This window comes from Trichomycterus rosablanca, chromosome 17, assembly GCF_030014385.1.
Source record: "Trichomycterus rosablanca isolate fTriRos1 chromosome 17, fTriRos1.hap1, whole genome shotgun sequence".
In the NCBI taxonomy this organism is placed as follows: domain Eukaryota; kingdom Metazoa; phylum Chordata; class Actinopteri; order Siluriformes; family Trichomycteridae; genus Trichomycterus; species Trichomycterus rosablanca.
Window position 1 is genome coordinate 7,876,802 of NC_086004.1, and position 22,534 is coordinate 7,899,335.

Genomic DNA, 22,534 nt, shown 5'->3' on the forward strand with positions numbered 1-22,534 from the left:
CTGAGTACTCACAGTTTTTAATCATCCTCATATTTATAGAAGAAAAAAGGTCCAACAATAAATAGCCCTGTGTGGAAAAAAAAGTAATTGCCCCCACAGTTAATAAATCAACAACTAACCAATTAATTTTTTTTTAATGATTTTGCTATTAGAAAGTCTTGGCAAAGCCTTGCCAAAAACACCTTGATTACTCCCAGACCTTTGTTAATAATGTTGAACTTTCTGTTGAGGTTTCTTAAGGGTAACATTTGGTGTAACATTATTCCACAGTTAGATAACAGAAAGCAAACATGGTGATGGTAGGATAATAGTATAAAAATGATTTAGGGCCAGGCTGACCTGCCATAATCTGTAAACACTACATTCTGCTCTCTACCAGAAAATCATAAAGGAGAGGATCTAGTCATTAATGCAATTCAGCCAAAAAAAGGCCATTTATTCATTGATTTGCAAGACAACCTTATCATCTAGAGGTGTAATTTATTTTTCAAACAGGCACAGCAGGTGTTAAAGCTTTCTTCTTTATTCTCCTTTAATACATAAAATGATCATTTGTGTGTTTACTCAAGTTGTCTCTGTATTGACTAAATGGTGTTTAAAGATCTGAAATAATTAACTGCCATGCAAAAGAAAAAAAAGATAAGAATGGGGCAAATACTTTTATAGCACTTTAACTAAAGGCATCACTATATGCTGTTGCTTCAACATAATTAATTTGAAACGTATGCATTTGACATTAATTTTGTCATTGTGGATAAGAAAAACAAAATGAATTGTATTAAGAAAAAAATCTTGTATTAAGCTCTGAAGTAATGGGCACCTTCAAATTACAAAAACAAAATTTGACACACCCACACCTACTTTTCCCAACATGACAGCACTGAGCTCCCTTTTTAAATGTCTGATTAGACTGAAGTATACAGAGTAAAAAAAATCCTACAGCACCCCTCAGAAGCTGTTTGTGTTCACTCTTTTCTTAAGCTCACTTTACATGGGTAGGGTTTGGGTTGGTGTACTGGCATGGCAAAAGTCTGATTCTTTGGATGGTGAAAACCCCAAATAGATCTCTTGAACTGTGTCTACCCTTTCAAATGCATTTGGGAAGCAGTGCAGCAAAGCTCAAACTGATTGTACAGAACCACTTTAGATTATGTAAAAAAAAAAAAATAAAAATAAAAAAGTGTCAAATGAAAGTAAGATTTTATTCATACAGGACTTCATAAAGCACTATTGTAGGTTGGAATCAAAAGGCACACATCTGTCACGTGACTCGGATTCAGTGTTTTTAAAACTTGACAGAGCAGAAAATTATAACAGAAGCAATCATTTCTACCACTTTTTATATAAAAAGTGCTTTAGGGTAATATACAGTCAGGGACAAAAGATACAGTTTAACATTGGGGGTGACCAAATTCACCATTCACAAAACACAGCAAGCTAAATAAAAAATAATACTACATTAGTACTTGAAATGGCTGTAATGCTGATTTGTAACTTAGCTGTGCTTAAATAAATAACTCCTAAAAATACACTGTATGACCACTTAGTTTCACTATATGTACGTGGTCACCCCTCTTAATTATTAATGTGTTTCAGCCAAAACAAGGTTTAGAAAGTCATGGTTTGATGAAACCATAGAAAAATTCCAGTGGCATACACCCTGACCTCCATCCTATTGAACACCTTTGGGATGAGCTTGTTGTCCACAATGTCCACTGTAGCTAATCACAAATGTTCTTTTGACTGAAGGGGCACACATTTCCACAGATCTTGTGGAAACCCTCCCAGAAGAAAGAAGGCTGTTATAGCCGAAATGGGAAAGGCCACATAACAAAAAGACCTATCATTTATTCAATTAAATATGCTTACCTGTGTTAAATCTAGTTGCTTTTAACAAGAAATTAGGTCCCTAAATCAACACTGTGACTAGGTTAAATTTAGGTCCCAGAAAGCAGCATGGCTATTAATGGTAACACAGCTGTTGTTACTTATAATTCAAACATCCACACCAGTAACAGCAGTGACGAAAAATATACACCAACATGTCAGACTGGTTAAAAAGTATATCTTGTTTAATATATCATATTTTCAATAGGTTGCAGAAAAGCCTTCATACCCAATAATACTATAATTTAGAATTTGCACTCATTTCAGCAGGGCAAATTAACAGACCAACAAAATCTTTCCAGCACATAATGCAACCTGGATCCTGAGCCCACAGCAGTCATGTAGAGCCTGAGAGTCACAGGGAAAGAGCAGGCATTCTTTCCCAACCACAATATATAATCACTTATAATTCAGTTTTTTTGTTTGTTTTTAGTTTTTAAGAGAGATGTTTAACTTAAAAGAGGAAAGAAGGGGACAATACAGAATACCACTTTTGGTATCTAGGTAACTGTGGCAAGCAGCACTAATACAAAGTGAATAAATGAGAGGGAGTCGGCCAGCCCATTGTGCGTCGATTCTGTACATATCTTGTGTTACTAAATGACTTCTTGCTTCACTAAAGTGAAGCTTTTCACCTGAAACGCAGGGGCTCTGCCTGGGGCTCTGAGGTAAAAAGGTTTTCCTAGAAAACAAAGAAGGACATTATTAAAGGACATTATTAAAATGACAAAACCTGAAGATACATGTAATTAGCTAAAAGTCTGATTAAATTTAATAAAAGTGGTTTTAATAATAAAATAATTTTTAGCACCTTAACATTATTAATTAACATTATTATGCAAACATTTTACCTGTTTTGAGCTCATCATGTTGGAGTTGAGCTGCTTATTGCCAGGGTGCCATCTGAGTTTGAGAGAGACTGTCCCTTCAGCACAGGATCTGCATTAAATATGAAATCCTCCATTAGACTGTGCTTTTATTTTTAAAGCAAAAGATGTCTGTCATTTGCAAGCCTAAGAAATAAAATGTATGGTATTAATTTTATTTTCGATTGTACTAAAATAGCAAACCACACTCTTCGACTCACAAAAATAAGGGTGTTCCATGGCCTCCTGGGCAGTAAGTCTCTGTTGATGGTCATAACGCAGCAGCTTATCCAGCAGATCCAGTGCCTCTGAGCTCACAAGATGCTGATTCTCAGGCTGAACAAAGTGCTCCCAACGCTTTCGCGTTTGCCTGGAGAGTTTTTAAAATGGAAAATAAGTGCTTAATTAGTACTGTTGTGGAGCCAATATTCAGCATTAATATATCAGAATGCAGACCTTAACAGTTTCATATAATAATGTTGTTTTTTAACTCTTCACTGGAATACTGATTTGAGAACAAGACCACAAAAACTGCTACTTTCTGTATTTTCATTAATAGTAGTATCTAATTTAATTTGAGGAATTTTGGAACCAACATCATGTCATTAGCATTAAAATAACTTAATCTAGAGAGATGATGAGCAATAACAACATTCATTACTGATAGAAGTAACCAAAACAGCAACTGAAGTATCAAATACCCGAACCAGAGCAGAAGCACCAAAAAGACCCAATGTTCAAGGCAGGTAGTTCTTTTGAAAGAATTTAATTTTAAGAGAATGCAGGTGCAAAACTGTTCCCTGTGTTCTTTCTTGAGCTCCAACTTGGAGCTCCAGGTTGTTTCATTTAAAAAAAAAAAAACACTGACAGTTGTATCATCAAATGTGATTAAAGGAAATCAGCATTAGGTTGTCAAAATTCATTAACAATGTTTAGAGCGCTCAAATCCTGTGATTTACAGTATATTTTTACACAGCAGCTCGTCTCTATAAAAGCCAATTTGACTGTCTTAATGAAATAAAAATCACAAAAATAATACCCCATCACCCATTAAAAAACTAAATTTTACAGAAAACAAATTAACATTATAAACACATCCTTCAAATAAAACTTCTACACATTGAAATACACAGCTAATGTTTATTTGCTAAATTCTACTACACCCAGGAATAGAAAAATCTAGAGAAAATTTGTTAGGTACAAACATTAGACATTTACTTAAAAATTACATTTGATAAGAAGATGCCCAAATAAATATATTTACTTATGAAAACAACTTACTGTCCAAGCAGGTCTTTAAAGCGTGTGTCCAAGTCAATGTGGTATTTATTAAGGTAGCTGTAAAGCTCTTCAGTTCCAAGAACTTTAGCAATACGGACCAGCTGAAACAAAACCAGGTTAAGATTTACTTGCTAATTCTAAACAAAACACTATATCCAGAAAGGTTTTATTGTCATGTTCTTACAACTCCTACCTGGTCATAATTGTCCTGGCCATGAAAAAATGGCTCTTTTTGGAAAATCATACTGGCCAGCATGCAGCCCAGGCTCCACATGTCTAAACTGTAATCATACATCTGCAAAGCGTTTTCAAGAATAAATTATTTTTATTTGTATTATTTTGTACTTGATTAATGCAATTTAATAAACCCAGCAACATATACATTTCTGTAAAAACAGTGTACCTGATAGTCGACCAGTAGCTCTGGGCCCTTGTACGATCTTGATGCAACCCTTACATTATATTCTTGTGCAGGATGATAGAACTCAGCAAGACCCCAATCTATCAAGCGCAACTAAAACACACAGACAGATACATAAACTTTTAGCATTACATTGTTTCAACAATGTAATAACTTAAATGATTGAAACACCTATCAGGCACCTTTCTCATTTGATGATCAATCATCACATTATGTGGCTTTACATCCCGATGCATGATACCCATGCTATGAGAGTAATTCAGAGCCTGCAAATTAAGCATAAACAGACAGCGCAGTTAAAAAGAAGTTTTGTTATTTTTGACACAGTCAGTTACATGGTTATTTAAACATATTGTAATAACCTTACTTTTAGAAGTTCATACAAGTAGAAACGAATATCAAAATCTGTTAATCTCTGGTAGAGATCCTAAAAAAGTAAAAAAAAAAAAATGCATCAGTAAGGCATGTTTAAATATTCAGGTAATTAATTGCTCACAACCTGTCAGCTGTTTGAAAATAACAAAAGGTGAAAATAACCACTGCAGCATATTTATGAATGATTTTGCTAATTATTAAGTTGCCTCTTACTTTACCACTTACCATTTTATTTGCTTTGAGATTTAAAAGGCCAGCTTTGCTTGTTAAGACAACAAAAAAGCTTTTTATGTTACAATTAAATAAAACTGTAGGTCACAGCATTGGCCATTTGCCAGTTTGACTATGTATTAACAAATGTGCATTTTACTTTCATATAACGCAAAAATAGGTACATGTAATGTGTGCTAATTATTATGAATTGGTTTTATTTGTGCTGGTAAAAGACAAAATACTGATTAACTTTTTAAGTAAGTTCTGATGATACCACAGGACCACAAACACAGCAGCTGACTTAGACTTAGTAACACAAAGCTCCATTGCCTTTAAACACTCAAGCAGTCAAAATGACCACAATGCCTATCCCTAATGCTGTCATACTGGTAAAATGAAAAATATCCTGATTAAATCTACATTGCAACATTTACAGTTTTCACTCCACCTAACTCTTATACAAATTTAATAACAGTGTTGGTACCTTGAAATCTGTGTTATTGATGCACTCAAATACAAGAGCTGGTGTTCTAGACTGTAAGAGACAACAATCATTCATTAAAAATTCTGTCATCAAATGAATGATAAATAAAGAACAAACAACATGAGCCAAGTACAGTTTTAAAGTAATATGCATGAGCCATGCAATAAATGCCCATCCAATACATAGAAAAAAGATTTAAGATTACTCAGAATAAACTTTTAAAGAGAGCCTACCACTGGATCCTTTACTGTATCTACTAGGCGAATTATGTTGGTTCCTCCCCTTAAGTTCTCCAAAATTTTGATTTCACGCTTGATCTTCTTCTTCTTGACAGGCTGCAGAGGTGAGAGCAGGGTAAGATAAAAGGCATGCGCAACAAGCAGTGTATGTGTGGTAGAAAACTACAAACCTTGAGTATTTTCACTACCACCCTGTCGTTGCTGTTAATATTAATAGCTTCAAATACTTCACTGTATTTGCCTCTTCCAAGTTTTCGCACAAGCTGATAATCATCTTGGTTGCTGAAAAAGAAAAAAAAAAAGACAGTTAACTGAATGCATCAAACACAATATCCTATAACAACACCTAATACATCAATGTACTGAACAATAAAGTATTAGGTGCTTTGAGTGGATTATTTAATACAATTATTTTCATAACTGTGTGTATCTTTTGAGCCCTTAAAAACTTAACTGCATTGCAACTTAAAATGCACTGTATTAATCATGAATTCACTTTTGGCTAAAATGTCCTGTTGTTCTTATGGAAACTGTGCTGCACTACAGCATTACTACCTCTACATGCATTACTATTATTAAGTCCACAGTGTTTTAAATAAATAAATTGCAAAAATCTTAATTACAAAGTAACAATGCAATAAAGTAAACATTCGGTCCATCTCAGACGACCCAGAGAACTTGCCAGAGTTTCTGAGCAAAACTTATATGGCTCTTTGCATAAAACAGTTTCAGGTTGTATTTGTTAAAGCATTCTTCAATGCACTCCCATGCCCATGTGGCTATGTCCATGAAACAATACCACCTGAGGGCTCAATGGTCACACACATCCAGCATTGGTTTCCAGCCTTGGCCTTTACACACTTTTTATTGCATTTCTAAAACGTGTACCAACTATTCTGGACATAGGGTTAGTAATTATACCTTTTGCTTACACAAAGTGACCTTTTTATTGGGTATACTCTTCTGATCAGTCAGGATCTAACTCATTCATCACCGGACCATGGTGGACCATTATTGGCAAAATTTAGCTTGTGCTGTGGTTTCATAACACTGAAAACTTCTAGGTCAAAAAGACACACCTACAACACTTTAAAGGACATACACACATTCAGTCTATACAACCTATATAACCAAACATTCATCTGCAATGAAAAAATACTCTAAAAAATATTCTTGTTGCTTTTCATTTCAGTTGTTTACACCTACCAGCATGAGTTCCAATACGTTACTAGACCCCTCTAAAACAGAACCCAATATCCAACTATAAATTCTAATGCACCAGAGTTTATTATTTAATTAGTCACCAAATTAATAAATGACATATAAGACATAATTCACTGTGCAGGCTTTAAATTTAGCAAACGTTAAGTACCTCCAGCTAGGCACATGTGCTTCATAATCCCAGTACTCCTTGCTCTTCTGAGTGTTCACATCAGCGTACACCCGCGCTTTGCTGGCCGCCGGACCAGGCATGGCGGGCATGGGCAATGGATCTGCCTTTCCTCCACCGGCTACAGTACTCCCAGGTGGACAACGCAAATCCGGGGGTGTGTGTTCACAGGTCTGGTAGCGTGCTGGTTCACTGTTTGCAACTGATCTCGTGAGTGTAAGAGGGCCGCAATGCAGCTGGGACCATGACCTCCCGTTAGAGCCCGATAAGGAGTGCCCAAATGTGCCTGAAAGCAACCTGCACGCTTTCTGACAGACAGCCAGTTTAATAAAGCTTAGTGGTCAATGGAAATGATGGGAGATGGGTTATTACTAAAAAGATCGATAACTGGCATGAACATCCGTATAAATAACGTTAAATTTAATGTTTAACTCACTGCGTCGGTTGTAAACTATTAAAATGGTTTACATAGCGTTTCTGACGGTTGTTTCATTCAAATTGTCATGGTATCTGTTTTTAATTGGCTACCATCGTTATTAACCGCTAGTTAATAAAAAAAAATACAATAAACACAAAAATGAATACCTAAACGGTCTAAACCAGCTTAGGTGGTTGATTCAGTAACTGTCTGTAAACATTTGCTGGCTAGCTAACTATATTTAACACAAATTACAGCGAACATGGTAACCGTTAGCAGCTAAGCTAACATATTTCAATAACATAAATGCTAGCTCGGTTTGTCACATACGTCTATTATAAACTCTAATCCAATATTTCGAAAGATGATCCAATTTTGGAATTCGCCCACCACAATGAAGTAAAAATATTATATAGCTATATTTTTAAAGGACAAAAAATGGGGCTTGAAATTGCCCGAACGTTCCGTCGAGGGGGTGGAGGGGTCCCCTTGCTAGTGGTTAGCCCCCTTCTGTTGTAAACCGCAATTAAAGGCCGTGTTTCAAATCGCTTGCTAATAGATACAAAGTGCGCTGCGTAGACTGCAGCAGAAGTTGTTTTCCAACACGTCTAGTGCACAAAAGTAGGAAGTAAGAAGGGGATTTGTTATTCGGCCACATCTGCCGTTTTGACCGGAACACAGGAAGAGCTTGATAAGCTTCCAGGCAATACGTTTTCCAAATGAAAGGTCTGCTTCAATAAATCTGTGGAACTGTGACTAAAAATGGTAACAAAATTATTTCCACGCATTATATTGTGATAGTCAAAAAGACAAAACGTGTATACATTATAAAGGTCTTTTCAAAAATAAATTGTATACTGATATCTTATGCATATTGTTTAAAATACAGAATTTTGGCCCTAAAATTGCCCAAATGTTCACTTAAAATGAAGAATACAACCTTGCGTTACTAACTAGCTATCACTTATTAATTTATAATGGATATGCAGTGCACTGCATTGGCAGTAAATGCCCATAATTTCCATAATCTATAGTGTACGCACAATCAGGACCAGGTCTGAGACCACGAGTGTTGATGCTTCTATTTAGCTTTTTTTTTCTTTAATGTAATAAAATGTATCATTTAAAATTTTCAAAACTTAAAGCTTTTCAGCAACTACTTGAAAACCAAAACTGTTAAATAAAACTAAGCCCTAAAAGTGATCAAATTTTTAATGCAAAATAGAATAACTTTTACTTATGGTCTTAGACATTTTGGCCCATCTGTACACAGGGAGCAAGCACGAATTTGATATTTAGCCACATTATCTGCTGTTTTAACAGAAGCACAGAAAGTATTTGAACACCTGACCGTTAGCTTGTTGAACCAATTTTGAAAACAAATGGTATTAAAATAGTGACCTCTATGTAATCTTTTTAGCTATAACAACAGCCACTCTTCTGAGAAGGCTTCTCACAAGACGTTGAAGTATGTCTGTGGCAATTTGTACCCATTCAGTCAAAAGAGTATTTGTATGACTGGGTACTAATGTTGATCAAGGAGCCTCGATCAGTGCTCCAGTTTATTCCAAACCTGTTCAGGCAGAGGTCACTGGAGTTTGTTTGAACCAAGCTTTTGTTCATGTCTTGCTTTGCTTTGCATAACAAAAATACAGTTATGCAAAGTTGGAACTATATAATTCCTTTATATACAGTAATTGATTTATTACACCTGTTAGCAATTTTGTGGCTTAAATTAAAAAACGAGTGTCATAATATTTACGTCCATATAGTGTAGCTTGCTTTCATCACTCCTGTTTCAAGCCACAATAAAGGGCTGCATTCCAAACCACTTCCAAATGTCTATGAGCTGCATTGCATAGGTCGCATCAGTCATTAGTTCCCATATTGTACAGTACACCTAGGGGGTAAACAGGGATCAAATATTTAGCCACTACATCAGCTGCTTTTACTGGGGCACTAAAGTGTTTAATAAAACTCTGGCCAATGTGTTTTTAAAATAAGAAGTCTGTTTGAATAATTATTGGTAAAATTATTGGTGTGTTAGTCAGAGAAGGACCATTTTATAGAATGCTATGTTTGTAAATGTTTATTCATTTATGCAAACAGTACAATACATACACAATGCAGGGCTCTGTGCAGGCCACTGGATTTTCTTTAAACCAAGCTTTTCTTATGTGTGTGTGTGTGTGTGTGTGTGGTCACCTTGGAGAAAAGGGTCATTGCAAAGTTATTTTGACTTATTAGTTAATCAATATAATGGAACAGTTTTATCCTGGTCAAACCCCCATTCATATGACAAGTTGGTAGTGAATGGTTTAATGACTACACAAATAATCTTAACCCATTTTATACAGGTAGTAGTTCTTAAACTGACATGTTAGACAACACATCAAACCACTGTAATTAAAACACCAATTGAGGAAATATAATTTAAAATAATGTTGTTACATTCCCTCAGTACAGGTCCAGAGAACTGTAAAAGTATGTGAAGTGGCCCAACACTGTGTGTGTGTGTGTGTGTGTGTTTAGCTGTAGCCTAAAACACTAAAAGAGAAAAAAATATATATCCATGTTTGCAAACATTTATTAATGCCATGTAGCCTAAGGTCACAATACAAATGAATGAAAAAAATGTGCAAAGATAAGACAACATAGATAATTACAAGTTTCAGTCACTTTACCATCTTTAAAACATTTTTAAAAATGTAAAGCGTGAGGTGAGAATAAAACACAATAAGTGATTTGGTGGCTTCTTAGGACTAAGCTGGCTACATTCCTATTTGTTATTAATTACCTTTTATTACAACTATCATCTTTTTCAATGTATTTAATCATTATTTTATTTATTCCAACTTGCACATTAGAAACTCACTCATGCCCACAGTTAATGTGAAGTTTACATACACCTGTAAAATTTTTATACTTTCTGCAACTGTTCATGTTCAAATAAACCGTACACATACAACTTCATCAAAAAATAAGAAACAACTTGGTTTTTTTTTTTGTTTCGTTCAAACCTGCTGGAACATTGATGACACCAATCAGGATTTAATATTATGGGCTTGGAGGCTACTGGGCAAGAAAGAGGCCCCTGTTACAAGAATGACACCCTAGAACTCTGTTGATGATTACACTGACTAAAATAAAGAAGACACAGGGGTCATGCCATTGTAAAGCCCAACTGACGGTGGCCAGTGTCGTCCATGTTCCAGCAGCTTCTAATTTGTGTCATGTCAGTTCTTTTTTTGGACAGTTCTCGGATCACATCCGACCATCTGGACAAAATGTTCTCTTAGCTAAAGTGACAGAAACTCTTTAATGTACTTTGTAGCAGGTACAGTCAAACAAGGGCTATTCACATACAGTGTATCACAAAAGTGAGTACACCCCTCACATTTCTGCAGATATTTAAGTATATCTTTTCATGGGACAACACTGACAAAATGACACTTTGACACAATGAAAAGTAGTCTGTGTGCAGCTTATATAACAGTGTAAATTTATTCTTCCCTCAAAATAACTCAATATACAGCCATTAATGTCTAAACCACCGGCAACAAAAGTGAGTACACCCCTTAGTGAAAGTTCCTGAAGTGTCAATATTTTGTGTGGCCACCATTATTTCCCAGAACTGCCTTAACTCTCCTGGGCATGGAGTTTACCAGAGCTTCACAGGTTGCCACTGGAATGCTTTTCCACTCCTCCATGACGACATCACGGAGCTGGCGGATATTCGAGACTTTGCGCTCCTCCACCTTCCGCTTGAGGATGCCCCAAAGATGTTCTATTGGGTTTAGGTCTGGAGACATGCTTGGCCAGTCTATCACCTTTACCCTCAGCCTCTTCAATAAAGCAGTGGTCGTCTTAGAGGTGTGTTTGGGGTCATTATCATGCTGGAACACTGCCCTGCGACCGAGTTTCCGGAGGGAGGGGATCATGCTCTGCTTCAGTATTTCACAGTACATATTGGAGTTCATGTGTCCCTCAATGAAATGTAACTCCCCAACACCTGCTGCACTCATGCAGCCCCAGACCATGGCATTCCCACCACCATGCTTGACTGTAGGCATGACACACTTATCTTTGTACTCCTCACCTGATTGCCGCCACACATGCTTGAGACCATCTGAACCAAACAAATTAATCTTGGTCTCATCAGACCATAGGACATGGTTCCAGTAATCCATGTCCTTTGTTGACATGTCTTCAGCAAACTGTTTGCGGGCTTTCTTTTGTAGAGACTTCAGAAGAGGCTTCCTTCTGGGGTGACAGCCATGCAGACCAATTTGATGTAGTGTGCGGCGTATGGTCTGAGCACTGACAGGCTGACCCCCCACCTTTTCAATCTCTGCAGCAATGCTGACAGCACTCCTGCGCCTATCTTTCAAAGACAGCAGTTGGATGTGACGCTGAGCACGTGCGCTCAGCTTCTTTGGACGACCGACGCGAGGTCTTTTCTGAGTGGACCCTGCTCTTTTAAAACGCTGGATGATCTTGGCCACTGTGCTGCAGCTCAGTTTCAGGGTGTTGGCAATCTTCTTGTAGCCTTGGCCATCTTCATGTAGCGCAACAATTCGTCTTTTAAGATCCTCAGAGAGTTCTTTGCCATGAGGTGCCATGTTGGAACTTTCAGTGACCAGTATGAGAGAGTGTGAGAGCTGTACTACTAAATTGAACACACCTGCTCCCTATGCACACCTGAGACCTAGTAACACTAACAAATCACATGACATTTTGGAGGGAAAATGACAAGCAGTGCTCAATTTGGACATTTAGGGGTGTAGTCTCTTAGGGGTGTACTCACTTTTGTTGCCGGTGGTTTAGACATTAATGGCTGTATATTGAGTTATTTTGAGGGAAGAATAAATTTACACTGTTATATAAGCTGCACACAGACTACTTTTCATTGTGTCAAAGTGTCATTTTGTCAGTGTTGTCCCATGAAAAGATATACTTAAATATCTGCAGAAATGTAAGGGGTGTACTCACTTTTGTGATACACTGTACATGTCCCTTACAAATGTGTGTAATCTTTTGAATTTAACTGTAGAAACAATTTAGAGTATCTAACATACTGCCACAATTTGGGAGGTAGGTGGTAACATTAGTATGTGGTAGAAACCCACAATGGTATAAAGAACATGTCAAACTCCACCCAGTTGTGAGGCTACAATACCAGCTGCTTCACCACCATGGAGCCAAAACATTTTTTTTTTTTTTTTACATAATTACATAATTATTTTATGATTATATATACAAGTGGTTTATCTGCCTGTCACTTCATGTATTGGCATTCTGTCTAAATAATTATAATTAGCATAGTTGCTGATTAAAGTTGATTAAGGTACAGTTTTGTTTAATCAACTATTTTGTATCATCTAATACAACCAAAGTGCAGTTGATTTCTACTGTTTAGTTTTAATAATAGGAGGCAAACTTAATATTTAATAGGATGTTCCCCACCAACCACTGTTCAAAGGCATGGTGATTCATAACAAATATAAAGTAAACAATGGCAAAAAAATACACGTCTTATAAATGTAAATCATTATCATACTAAATCCACTGTAACAACATAATAGGAATGATCAAGGGCTTATTTACAGTGTGGTGATGAAATTTAGTTAAAGTAAGAAGTTTGCATACAAGGGACATTTATGTTGTCAGTCTGGGGATTTCAATTAATTTATCAAAACATGCCTTTAAAAAACAATAATCATTATATATTATATAATTATAATAATAAAACACTGGCCACTTGTCAAAGCTAGCAGAAAAAGACTTAACTATGACCTTTTGCCAATGGATAATTGATCTGCATGGTAATATGTAATATTTACACTACTAAAAACAAATCTGCCATGAAGGATAAACTGGTGGAACATAGGACACACTGTCAAGTGAGCCAAAGCATTAGGACCACTCGCCTCATATGTTGTCAAAATAGCTCTAACCTACTGAGACATGGACTCTGCAAGACAAGTACATCCTGGTGCCAGTTCATGGCTTATCACTCCTCTGAGCACTGTCTGTGGGTACTCACTTAGGCTTAGGCTTCCTGTGAGCACAACTTGCTCTTTCGGACATAATTCAACCTATCGTCATTTGGCCATAACAATTTGGCCCTTATTAAAGTCACCTAGGTCTTCATGTTAGTCCATATCTCCTGCATTCATACAAAACAGGCATTGCACATTTCTGGGGTGGTTCTAATGTTTTGGCTTATCTGTCAATAATCCCATAGGCTTATTGGCTATAATGCAAGAAAAAAAAAAACTTTGCACCAGCCCTTCTGTTGTTTGGTGGTACTTGGATTACACTTGACCATTCAGGCACATTTTCTCCTAGCATAAGGTAACAGTTCAGATATTATTACTAAAACTTGGCAAAAGACCAAGGATTTATGGACTTTTAATAGGTGCATTCAAACTATCTCAGTCACAGGCTGCTACAATGGGGTCCAAAAATCTGAGCTCACTAGTTAAAAAACATCTACTTTGCATTTTCCTCTAATACAAGGTTTTTTTTAATCATAAATAATATATTTAGCATAATAATATAAGTAAAAATTACATGACTTTTACACATTTTTAGTATTTATTATTTCTCTCTTTTGATGTAATGAAAGCATATATGACCTGGCAGTTTGATAATCCATGTTATCACAACATAATATAACATAACATATTCCAACAATGCTCTAGTGATGCTACTGAATGTAAATAATCAGTAGGGTTTGGGTCAAGTAACTGTGGACAAACGTTCATGAGAGTCAGCACTCCTTGGTCTTTATGCAGTTGTTACAATGCTTTGAGATTTGTAGTTTAAAAAAAAAACATAGTATTTTTAAAAAATGCAAAATATAAGCAATTTTACTTTTGGCTCCCCCGTATATGTCTTCTATTCAGTCAGTCATAAAAACAGCTTCAGAAAAAAATCCCAAACTTGCCAACATGCATGTCCCGGACATGTGTATGATTACTTCCGACTTTAACTGTAGACACTACATTGTACTACTGTATTAAAGCTTTACAAAACATTAATAGTATTAAAGATATTAGAGCATCAATAAGCAGCAATACTAGCTTATGCTTATTTTTGTGTGTTTTTTACAGGACTACTCAGTTGCGGTGTCAAACATGCTGATACTGGGCAGCTCACATCTTAGTCACCGTGTTAGTGTAAATTGTGTAAATTAGTGTTACTGGTAATACCCATGATATTTGCAAGGATGAAATCACTACTTACGTTGATAACATACAATTTCAACACTTCAGAGTAACTAATTTGTTCTTTTGCCTATTGGACAACATACAAAAAAGCACCAGTGACAGATAACAACATAAAATATTAACATACAATTTTTTAGGTTATCCATGCATACACATACCCTGGTACATCATGGGTTAGGCATTAAGAGTTATACGTAGAGATAAATACAGTCACTATACTGAAGAGATTGCCTTATTATATACATGTACTATGTATGGCTGGTAAAAAGCAAAAGGGTGTACATATACTGCGCAAGGCAACAATGTCAGTCACGCACCTGAACAATTATTCTAGCCGGTAAATTCCATTTCAAAAAGTGTAAAGTCGACATACTTTTAGTTCACTTTAAAAAGGACAGTATTAGGTCGCTCCTGGTCACAATTTGTGAAATAGTAAAAATGAAAATCGTCACACTTACAAGACCACAAATTAATCTAGCAGTTTTGTATCTTAAAATATTCTGTTTGTCATACCTGTATACCTTTTATTTTTTCATTTATTCAATCATCTTCAGAAACCGCTTGTCAGTCACATGGAATCTGAAGCTTCTCCTGGGAACACCTTCTGCAAGGTGGAAGTACACCCTGAACAGAGTGAGTCAATTTGTGATTAATTTAGACTAATTTGCATTTAAAGGCAATTTTGAGTAGCCAATCCACCTACCAGCATATTTTTGGAATGTGGAAACAAACCTAAGTACCTGTAGAACATACCGTTCCACCTGGACATTAAACAGAGGCAGGGAGTGATCCTAGGTCCCTGGAGCTGTGTATTAACACTACCTATTGCTCCATGATGCCTCTGCTTAGAATCTTCTTTTCTTTATTTTGCCACTTTTGAAAGGCCTGCCTGGAACCATCTACACTGCAACTGACAGATGAAGAAGTTTTTGTATTTTATATGTATAATGAAACGTAATAAATTACAGCATACTATCAAAAGCTTCAGGTTACTAACGTAAGCACTAAATATTCGTGGCTGGATTACCAGGTTATAAATCTAGCAAACACTGGCATTGTATTACTGTACACAGGGGTCAACTGGATACCCCCCTCCTTCGGCAGTGTGTTGAACTGTGTGCTCCTGCAGGGCTCCGAGCTCCCCAAAGCATTCTCCACACCAGACACACTTAAACTGGGCCTCTCGTGAATGCACAATGCCATGTTTGGCCAGGTGTTCCCGCTGCTTGAATGCCTTGTCGCAGGTAGGGCACTTAAAGGGCTTTTCTCCGGTATGGACCCGTCTATGCCGCTGAAGCTCCGATGAATATTTAAACCTCCGTTCACAGTCCGAGCACTTCATTGGTTTCTCACGAGCTGGATCACAGTGATGTTGGACAAAATCAGACGACGATTGAAATCGGCGGCCACACAAAGAGCATTTGAGAGGCTTCTCTGTACAATGGGAGTTCTGGTGGCGCTGGAGCGTTGATGACTTTTTATAGCCTTTTCCACATACATCACATTTGTATGGTTTCTCAGGTGCACTGGAGGCTGTCCCAGCTTCTCCACACTTGTGTCTAAGCAGCTCCCCAGACTGTCTGAAGCCCTTTTGGCAAGCAGCACACTTGAACAGGTTCTCAATGCCATGGACATGCTGATGATACAAAAGGTGGGATGGCTGCAGAAATCCCTTGTCGCACTGGTTGCACTTAAAGGGCCGATCGGCGGGGTTCTTGTGAGTGCGACGATGTCGTACAAGGGCATATTGCTGCTTGAAACTCATCTGGCACTCTTCGCACTGAAAGGGCCTTTCCTCTGAGTGGGTTCGTTCGTGCTGCCGCAGATCCGACGGCCGCTTGAAGGTCTTACCGCAAGTTGTGCAGCGGAAGGGTCGTTCACCTGCAGGTTGACACTGGTGGTGCAGCAGCTCAGATGATTCTTTAAAGTGGAGCTCACACAGGTTGCACTTGAACAAGTGCTCACCGGAGTGAGCGTACATGTGTCGGACAAGGTGCTGCCGATGCTTGAAGGTCTTCTCGCAGACAGAGCATTTGTAGGGGCGGTCTGCACTATGAGTGCGCTGATGATGTGCCAAATGAGATGCCTGACTAAAGCTCTTCTCACAGGTGTTGCATTTGTAGGGTTTCTCACCTGTGTGGACTCGCTCATGGCGAGAGAGCTCGGATAGGTGACGGAAAGCCTTAGAGCACACAGAGCACTTGTAGGGCCTGTCAGAGCCCTCAAACGCAGTAGAGGAGGAAGAGCCCATAGCTTCTCCGCCATTACTAGATGTCTCTCCAGTCGATGCCTGTGGTGGGTTGGAGGTGGTAGAATCTGGCCTGTAGGTTTTTTCACAGATGGAGCACTTCATAGGGTTGTTACCAGTTGAATGCTCGTTGTGATGTTGGGCCAGTGAGGTGAGCAGGGAGAATCCCATTTTGCACACTCCGCACACAAATGGTTTTTGTTCTACCTGGACACACTGATGCTCTAGCAAATCAGTGGCCTGACTGAAGATCTTCAGGCACTGGGTGCACTGAAAGGAGCGATCCTGACTCACCATACACTGGTGCTCATGTGGGTTTGCCAGGTGGGATATATCATGGCCGCAAGCTCCACATTTGTGCCCCCCCTCACTGCCGACTTGCAGGGAGGGCTGTTGGGCTGGCACGGGGTGCTGCTGGCTATGTTGGCCGTGCTGGGTCTGCTGCATGGCAGGATCTGCCGGCAGTACAATGCCATACACTGCACTGCCAAGAGGATTTTCTGCCCCTTGAAGAAGAGGATGTGACACAGGAGGTGGGGCTACTGCATGCTGCTGCTGCCATGCCTCCGTCATCCTTCCGTTGTACATGTATGGACTGAGCTTTCACAGAACCTGGGTTATTTAAAATGTCCCATGTATTGTCGACTGGTCACCAGAAATGGACAAAAGAGTATCAGTCCAGTAATATTATATGAAATTAACTGGACCGGAGAAGTTCTCATGTGTGATCAATAAAACACCTGCCAAGAGAGAGATAACATTAACTTTATTTAAACTGCTGTATTATGTAGTAATTACAGGTTTATATAACATTCTCAAAAGACATTTCAACTTATAGAAGACTAGGTTTTCAGTAATTCTGTATTATTTACAACCCAAAAAGGTTCTTTGCATAACAAACTAGCAATCTAATGAGCTACTACTACAAATTTAACATTAATTTAAATTTAACTACAAAATTTGGGTCTTAGAATAGAAAAGATGGGCAAGGATACTTAAATATTCAGATAGTCTAACTAATCTGATCATTTCTTTACTTAATTAACAAGATGAACCAATTTAGAGTTTTGTTTTTGATATGATGCTGATATTATAGCTTTGAGTATCACCCTTGCTCAATACCAAAGAACAGTACTGGACTAACAGTCAAGGACACCTGCTAAGTTGTATAGCTGTGAGCATAAAATAAAGAAAGATTTCAGAATAAAGAAAAAGCACTCAATAACATGTATACTAAAAATCTAATAGTTACTGAACTACTCTCTGCAAGCAATTATTCAAAACTAATAAGCTGTCATTAATAGGCAATTAACGCATAACTGTTAACTGACTGGCTTTTGGAAAAACAATAAAATATTAAATGTTTCAATGCATTTTATGTCAATAAATCTTTGTTTTATTAGATATAAACTGATATTATATAATAAACATGTTAATAATGTAGAACAATAATAAACACCATGTCCAAAATGTAGATTTTAAACAAGTAAAGTCAGTACTTAGTAGACTTTAAGTACTAAAATGGCTATTTAATTATAAAAATGCAGCCAGTATTACAAAGTTGTTTCCCGGAAATGAGTTTATATAGTATTGTAAGCAGAGTCCTATTTTTATTTTTGGGACATGTGGAAAAATCCAAATTTTTTGTGGGAAGGTGAGGGGAGATAATGATTTAAACAACAACTAACACATAGTCTTTTTATTATCCGCTCCATTCTAATGCAAATCAGCTTCTGACTGAAATCTTTTTAAAAGGATCAAATGATCCTGTGTCTATGATTTAAATGTGTAATGGTTTTCTTGTTCGTTTACCAAATGACAGAAGTGTATAATCATTTCCAGGTTAGTTTTAAAGGTTTATTTTGAAGCTAGGACTTCTGAGATGGATTGCACCTGTAGGAACAGTACATTTCGCCTGACATAACACCAGTGAATTAGGTAACACATGCTGAAACTTGTGTACTAGAAATGAGGGTGTCGAATTACAACTAAATTACATTTTAGACCAACACCAACACTTTGATAGCTTTGCAAATCTACTTTAAATTCAAACAATAATTGTCTGCTGTTGGAAATAATTTAACCAACAACATTAACCGAACAATGTCCTATTAGTTTGTAATCAGCAGATTTATTACATTTCTAAAATGTCTAAAATTGTGTCAATGCTTTTTCACATGTATGTCAGCACAAAGTGAGACATCAATAAATACAGGTACAAAAGATAAACAACCTCAACATAATTGTGACTATACACACTATAAAAAATACACACCATTCAAATAACTGATACTTTAATACATAATTTGCATTAACCACCATGAGCAAATGTGGTGTTAATTAGCATGACATTTTCTCTCAGTCTTTTAAATAGTAAATGTAATTACATGGTCTTTATATTTGTAATTAAATGTAATTACATGGTCTCCATTAAAAACAGTAATAGTAAACTTGTTAGTACACAGCTTTTAGTCAGACCATGTAAGAAATTTGATATGCTATACTTGCTGTGTTGAAGCTTTTTTACTCTGAACAACCTCAATTACTTTTTGTTGATATATTTCTGTACAGTTACAGACATATTACAGATATATCTTTGATATTTAACATTTTATGTAAATATGTTTAAAATACTTCCCCTCACTACATTGACGAGTCCTAGATTTAAGCTTGGCCACCTCCAAGAGGCAAAAACAGAGGGACCTTTATGCTTCTAGCTGGAATTTCTATCTGGCAATGTACACACAGCTTTGACAAGTGCTACAGAAAAATACGTGCTGGCAAAAAATTAAACACATTTGCAAATAAAATTAATTCCCAAACTAATTGCAAATGTTTTTCAAATGTAGTAAAATTCCAGGATTAAATGCAGCTAGAAATCTCAGATCATTAACGCTTGCTAGCCTGCTATAGCATACCAAATCAATATGATTTAAATAATCATATCTACACAACTGGCTGATATCTTGCATGGAAAAACTGATGTAACAGGAGCTTTCTAAATAATCGTTAATTTGGACAATTCACAAATATTGCATTTTCCGCTAATAAGCGATTAAAGCAGTGGTTTTGCACTCGATTTGAGCTAGCTGGAGATAGCATTTGCAGCCGTAGCAGCTCGCTTCCATACCAGCTTGGGTAATGTCCTTGTTCCCATTTAAACCACCAACACTAAACTGTTTATTTAAAAATGCATGCAGTAAGGAATGTGAAACTGAGAAAACTACGGAATCGAGCTCGAAATTGCAATTCACGAATCCGCTGCACAATGGCATCCAAACAGAGGAGACCCATCCCTATAGCTCCTGCACTTCACTGCGCTGCTACAGCACGCTAAGATAAAAACCTACACCAGCCTTTCAAGCTGTCGTAACATGTCGTTAGGCTGTGCCTGACCCCCCGCGCCCGGTTCGGTACCTTCTTTTTGGTGTGATCCAAAGTGCGCAACAACACCGAGGACGGTTCCGGTGGTGCAAAAACAGTCGGAGAAGCAGCAGCCGGCGGGCTTCACAAGGCCCAAATAAACGTGACGCATCGGACCTCTATGACCACCCCCCTCCTCCCCTTCCCAATCCGAGTAACGCTGCCACTGAAAAAACACACCAGCTCGGATTAGAAGCAACGGGGGGACACAAGATGAACTGATTCCTGAACTGTGCCCAAACCTGATTTATATTCTGTATCTCTGATTTATATTCATTCTTCGATTGATAACCAGACTAGCTCGAATACCAAACGAATGTAGTGTTCATGTCTGCTTTGCCAGCACTACGTTAAGCTAGTACTAATAATAAACGAATTAAGGTAAAAGGACATTTTGGCTTAAAAGTGTCAATAATTAACTATCATCACAATTTATTTAATCGTACCTTAAAAGTTAATTAAACAATTACACCATAGAAAATGTGTCATGTTACTACCCACCTTCAATCACCATAGCTACATCCTGTCATAGGGTGGTGAGTCCTTCTTGACATAGGTGTTTGGTATAAACCAGCACCTTAACCAAGACAAAACAATACTATGACTGAAGAGCAACGACAACAAAAGACAGGAAAAATAATTACTAAATGAACAAAATAATAAATACAATAAATGTAATTGACCAAACCAAAGTTGCAACCAGAAGCAGTACACGAGAGAAGAAAAGAAAGACAGGTGACCCCTCACTTTAACAGAAGCACTGCACGCTGCACGCCAGCTACTCAATCCACCACAGAGTTACATCCCAAACACTCACCAGAGAAACAAGTCAGGGGAACTAAGAAAACTGGCAGCAGCTAAAAACCTGAGATGCTGCCACACCATCCTTGTGACAACTTGAAACAAATATGTGTTTGTGACAGCTGCAAAATCAAAAAGCAGTCAATCGTTTACTGACTGAGTTACATGAGAACCAGCCAAAGAAATCCACCAAAAACAGTTGATAGTTCTGCTAAGTACATAAAAATCCACCTGCTCAAAGTCATCTGAGCATGTGCTGTGAAATAATGACTAAAATTGGGCCTTTTGTACAAAATAATAATGGTACCATTCCACGCTGGTATGGTTACATTACATAACCACGGCAGATTTCTCAGCTGCACATTCATTCTGCAAATCCCTTGTTCAGCCACATCCCAGTCCTGCTACTGAATTGAAAAACAGTGAATCCTACCTGATTTAGCGCCATGCATTGCTGTGTGCCTCTCAACATCTTTGTTTCATCCCCCATTATGTCTAGATACAATCCTACTGGGAACTATTAAACTAGCATTGACCTGCAATGGCCAGTACATCTGCTGATTTCTTTACCGTGCTTCTTTCAGGCCCCAGCAAATTTAAAGCTTGCTATGCCTGCAAAATTACTTCAAATATTTTCTGCTTGCAAAAATATTTGAAAGATATAACCAGTAGCTATAACATATTTATTTTGTGTTCATAAATGGGGTACAGTAGCAAGGATGCCAGTAAATGTTTAGAGAGAATGTCTTTGACTTGGAGAGTATTTCCCAGGTGGAAACCTGAGTGGCCTTACTGATGATTCCCTAGGTTATTCATTTTACTCTATTTTGAATGGTGCACTTTGGGATTTTACAACAACTGGTCAGCATATAGCCCCCATGGTTTAGGATCTACATGCTGTCACTAGGTAAATTCTTTTCAGATCGCTAAAGACTTAATGATGATTTGATCAGGTTAGATGCCTTACTGGTTGTGTCACATGTCATGTCATGGCATGACTTGTTGGTAGAAGAACACAACTCTTACCATAAAATACATCATATCGTTGGGCAGCAAAACAGCATTGTTGATGTGTTATTTGTAGTCTCCAGATCCCTGCATTGCTTTCACCCTTAGTGACCCTTTGATAAACTTTTGATAAACAAAAATTATGTAACTTACTGCCTTAATATGATGTAAAAGCTTTGGATCACTAAACTATATTATGATAAATTGCTTTAATGTTGATTGACAATACAGAACATAACACACAA

The 22,534-nt window shown here is 37.4% G+C and overlaps 2 protein-coding genes across 3 annotated transcripts; both read right to left on the minus strand.

The window, feature by feature from the left end:
• Positions 1-2,050: 2,050 nt before the first annotated feature.
• On the minus strand, positions 2,051-8,070 carry csnk2a2a (casein kinase 2, alpha prime polypeptide a). 2 transcript variants are annotated; one of them, XM_063012964.1, is made up of 12 exons: positions 7,139-8,070; positions 5,937-6,048; positions 5,761-5,862; positions 5,528-5,578; positions 4,823-4,882; positions 4,638-4,721; positions 4,438-4,548; positions 4,228-4,329; positions 4,035-4,135; positions 2,975-3,123; positions 2,739-2,826; positions 2,051-2,569 (listed from the first exon to the last, which is right to left on the minus strand). In XM_063012964.1, exons 1-11 carry the CDS (start codon positions 7,246-7,248, stop codon positions 2,753-2,755), a joined length of 1,056 nt encoding a protein of 351 aa, XP_062869034.1. In that variant the 5' UTR covers positions 7,249-8,070; the 3' UTR covers positions 2,051-2,569; positions 2,739-2,752. The 2 variants fall into 2 exon arrangements, with proteins under 2 accessions (XP_062869034.1, XP_062869035.1); XM_063012965.1 differs by lacking the exon at positions 2,051-2,569 and having other exon boundaries at positions 2,811-2,900.
• Positions 8,071-15,796: 7,726 nt separating this feature from the next.
• Positions 15,797-17,653, minus strand: LOC134331671 (zinc finger protein 319). Its single transcript, XM_063013172.1, has one exon. It carries the CDS (start codon positions 17,643-17,645, stop codon positions 15,870-15,872), a length of 1,776 nt encoding a protein of 591 aa, XP_062869242.1. The 5' UTR covers positions 17,646-17,653; the 3' UTR covers positions 15,797-15,869.
• Positions 17,654-22,534: the final 4,881 nt, after the last annotated feature.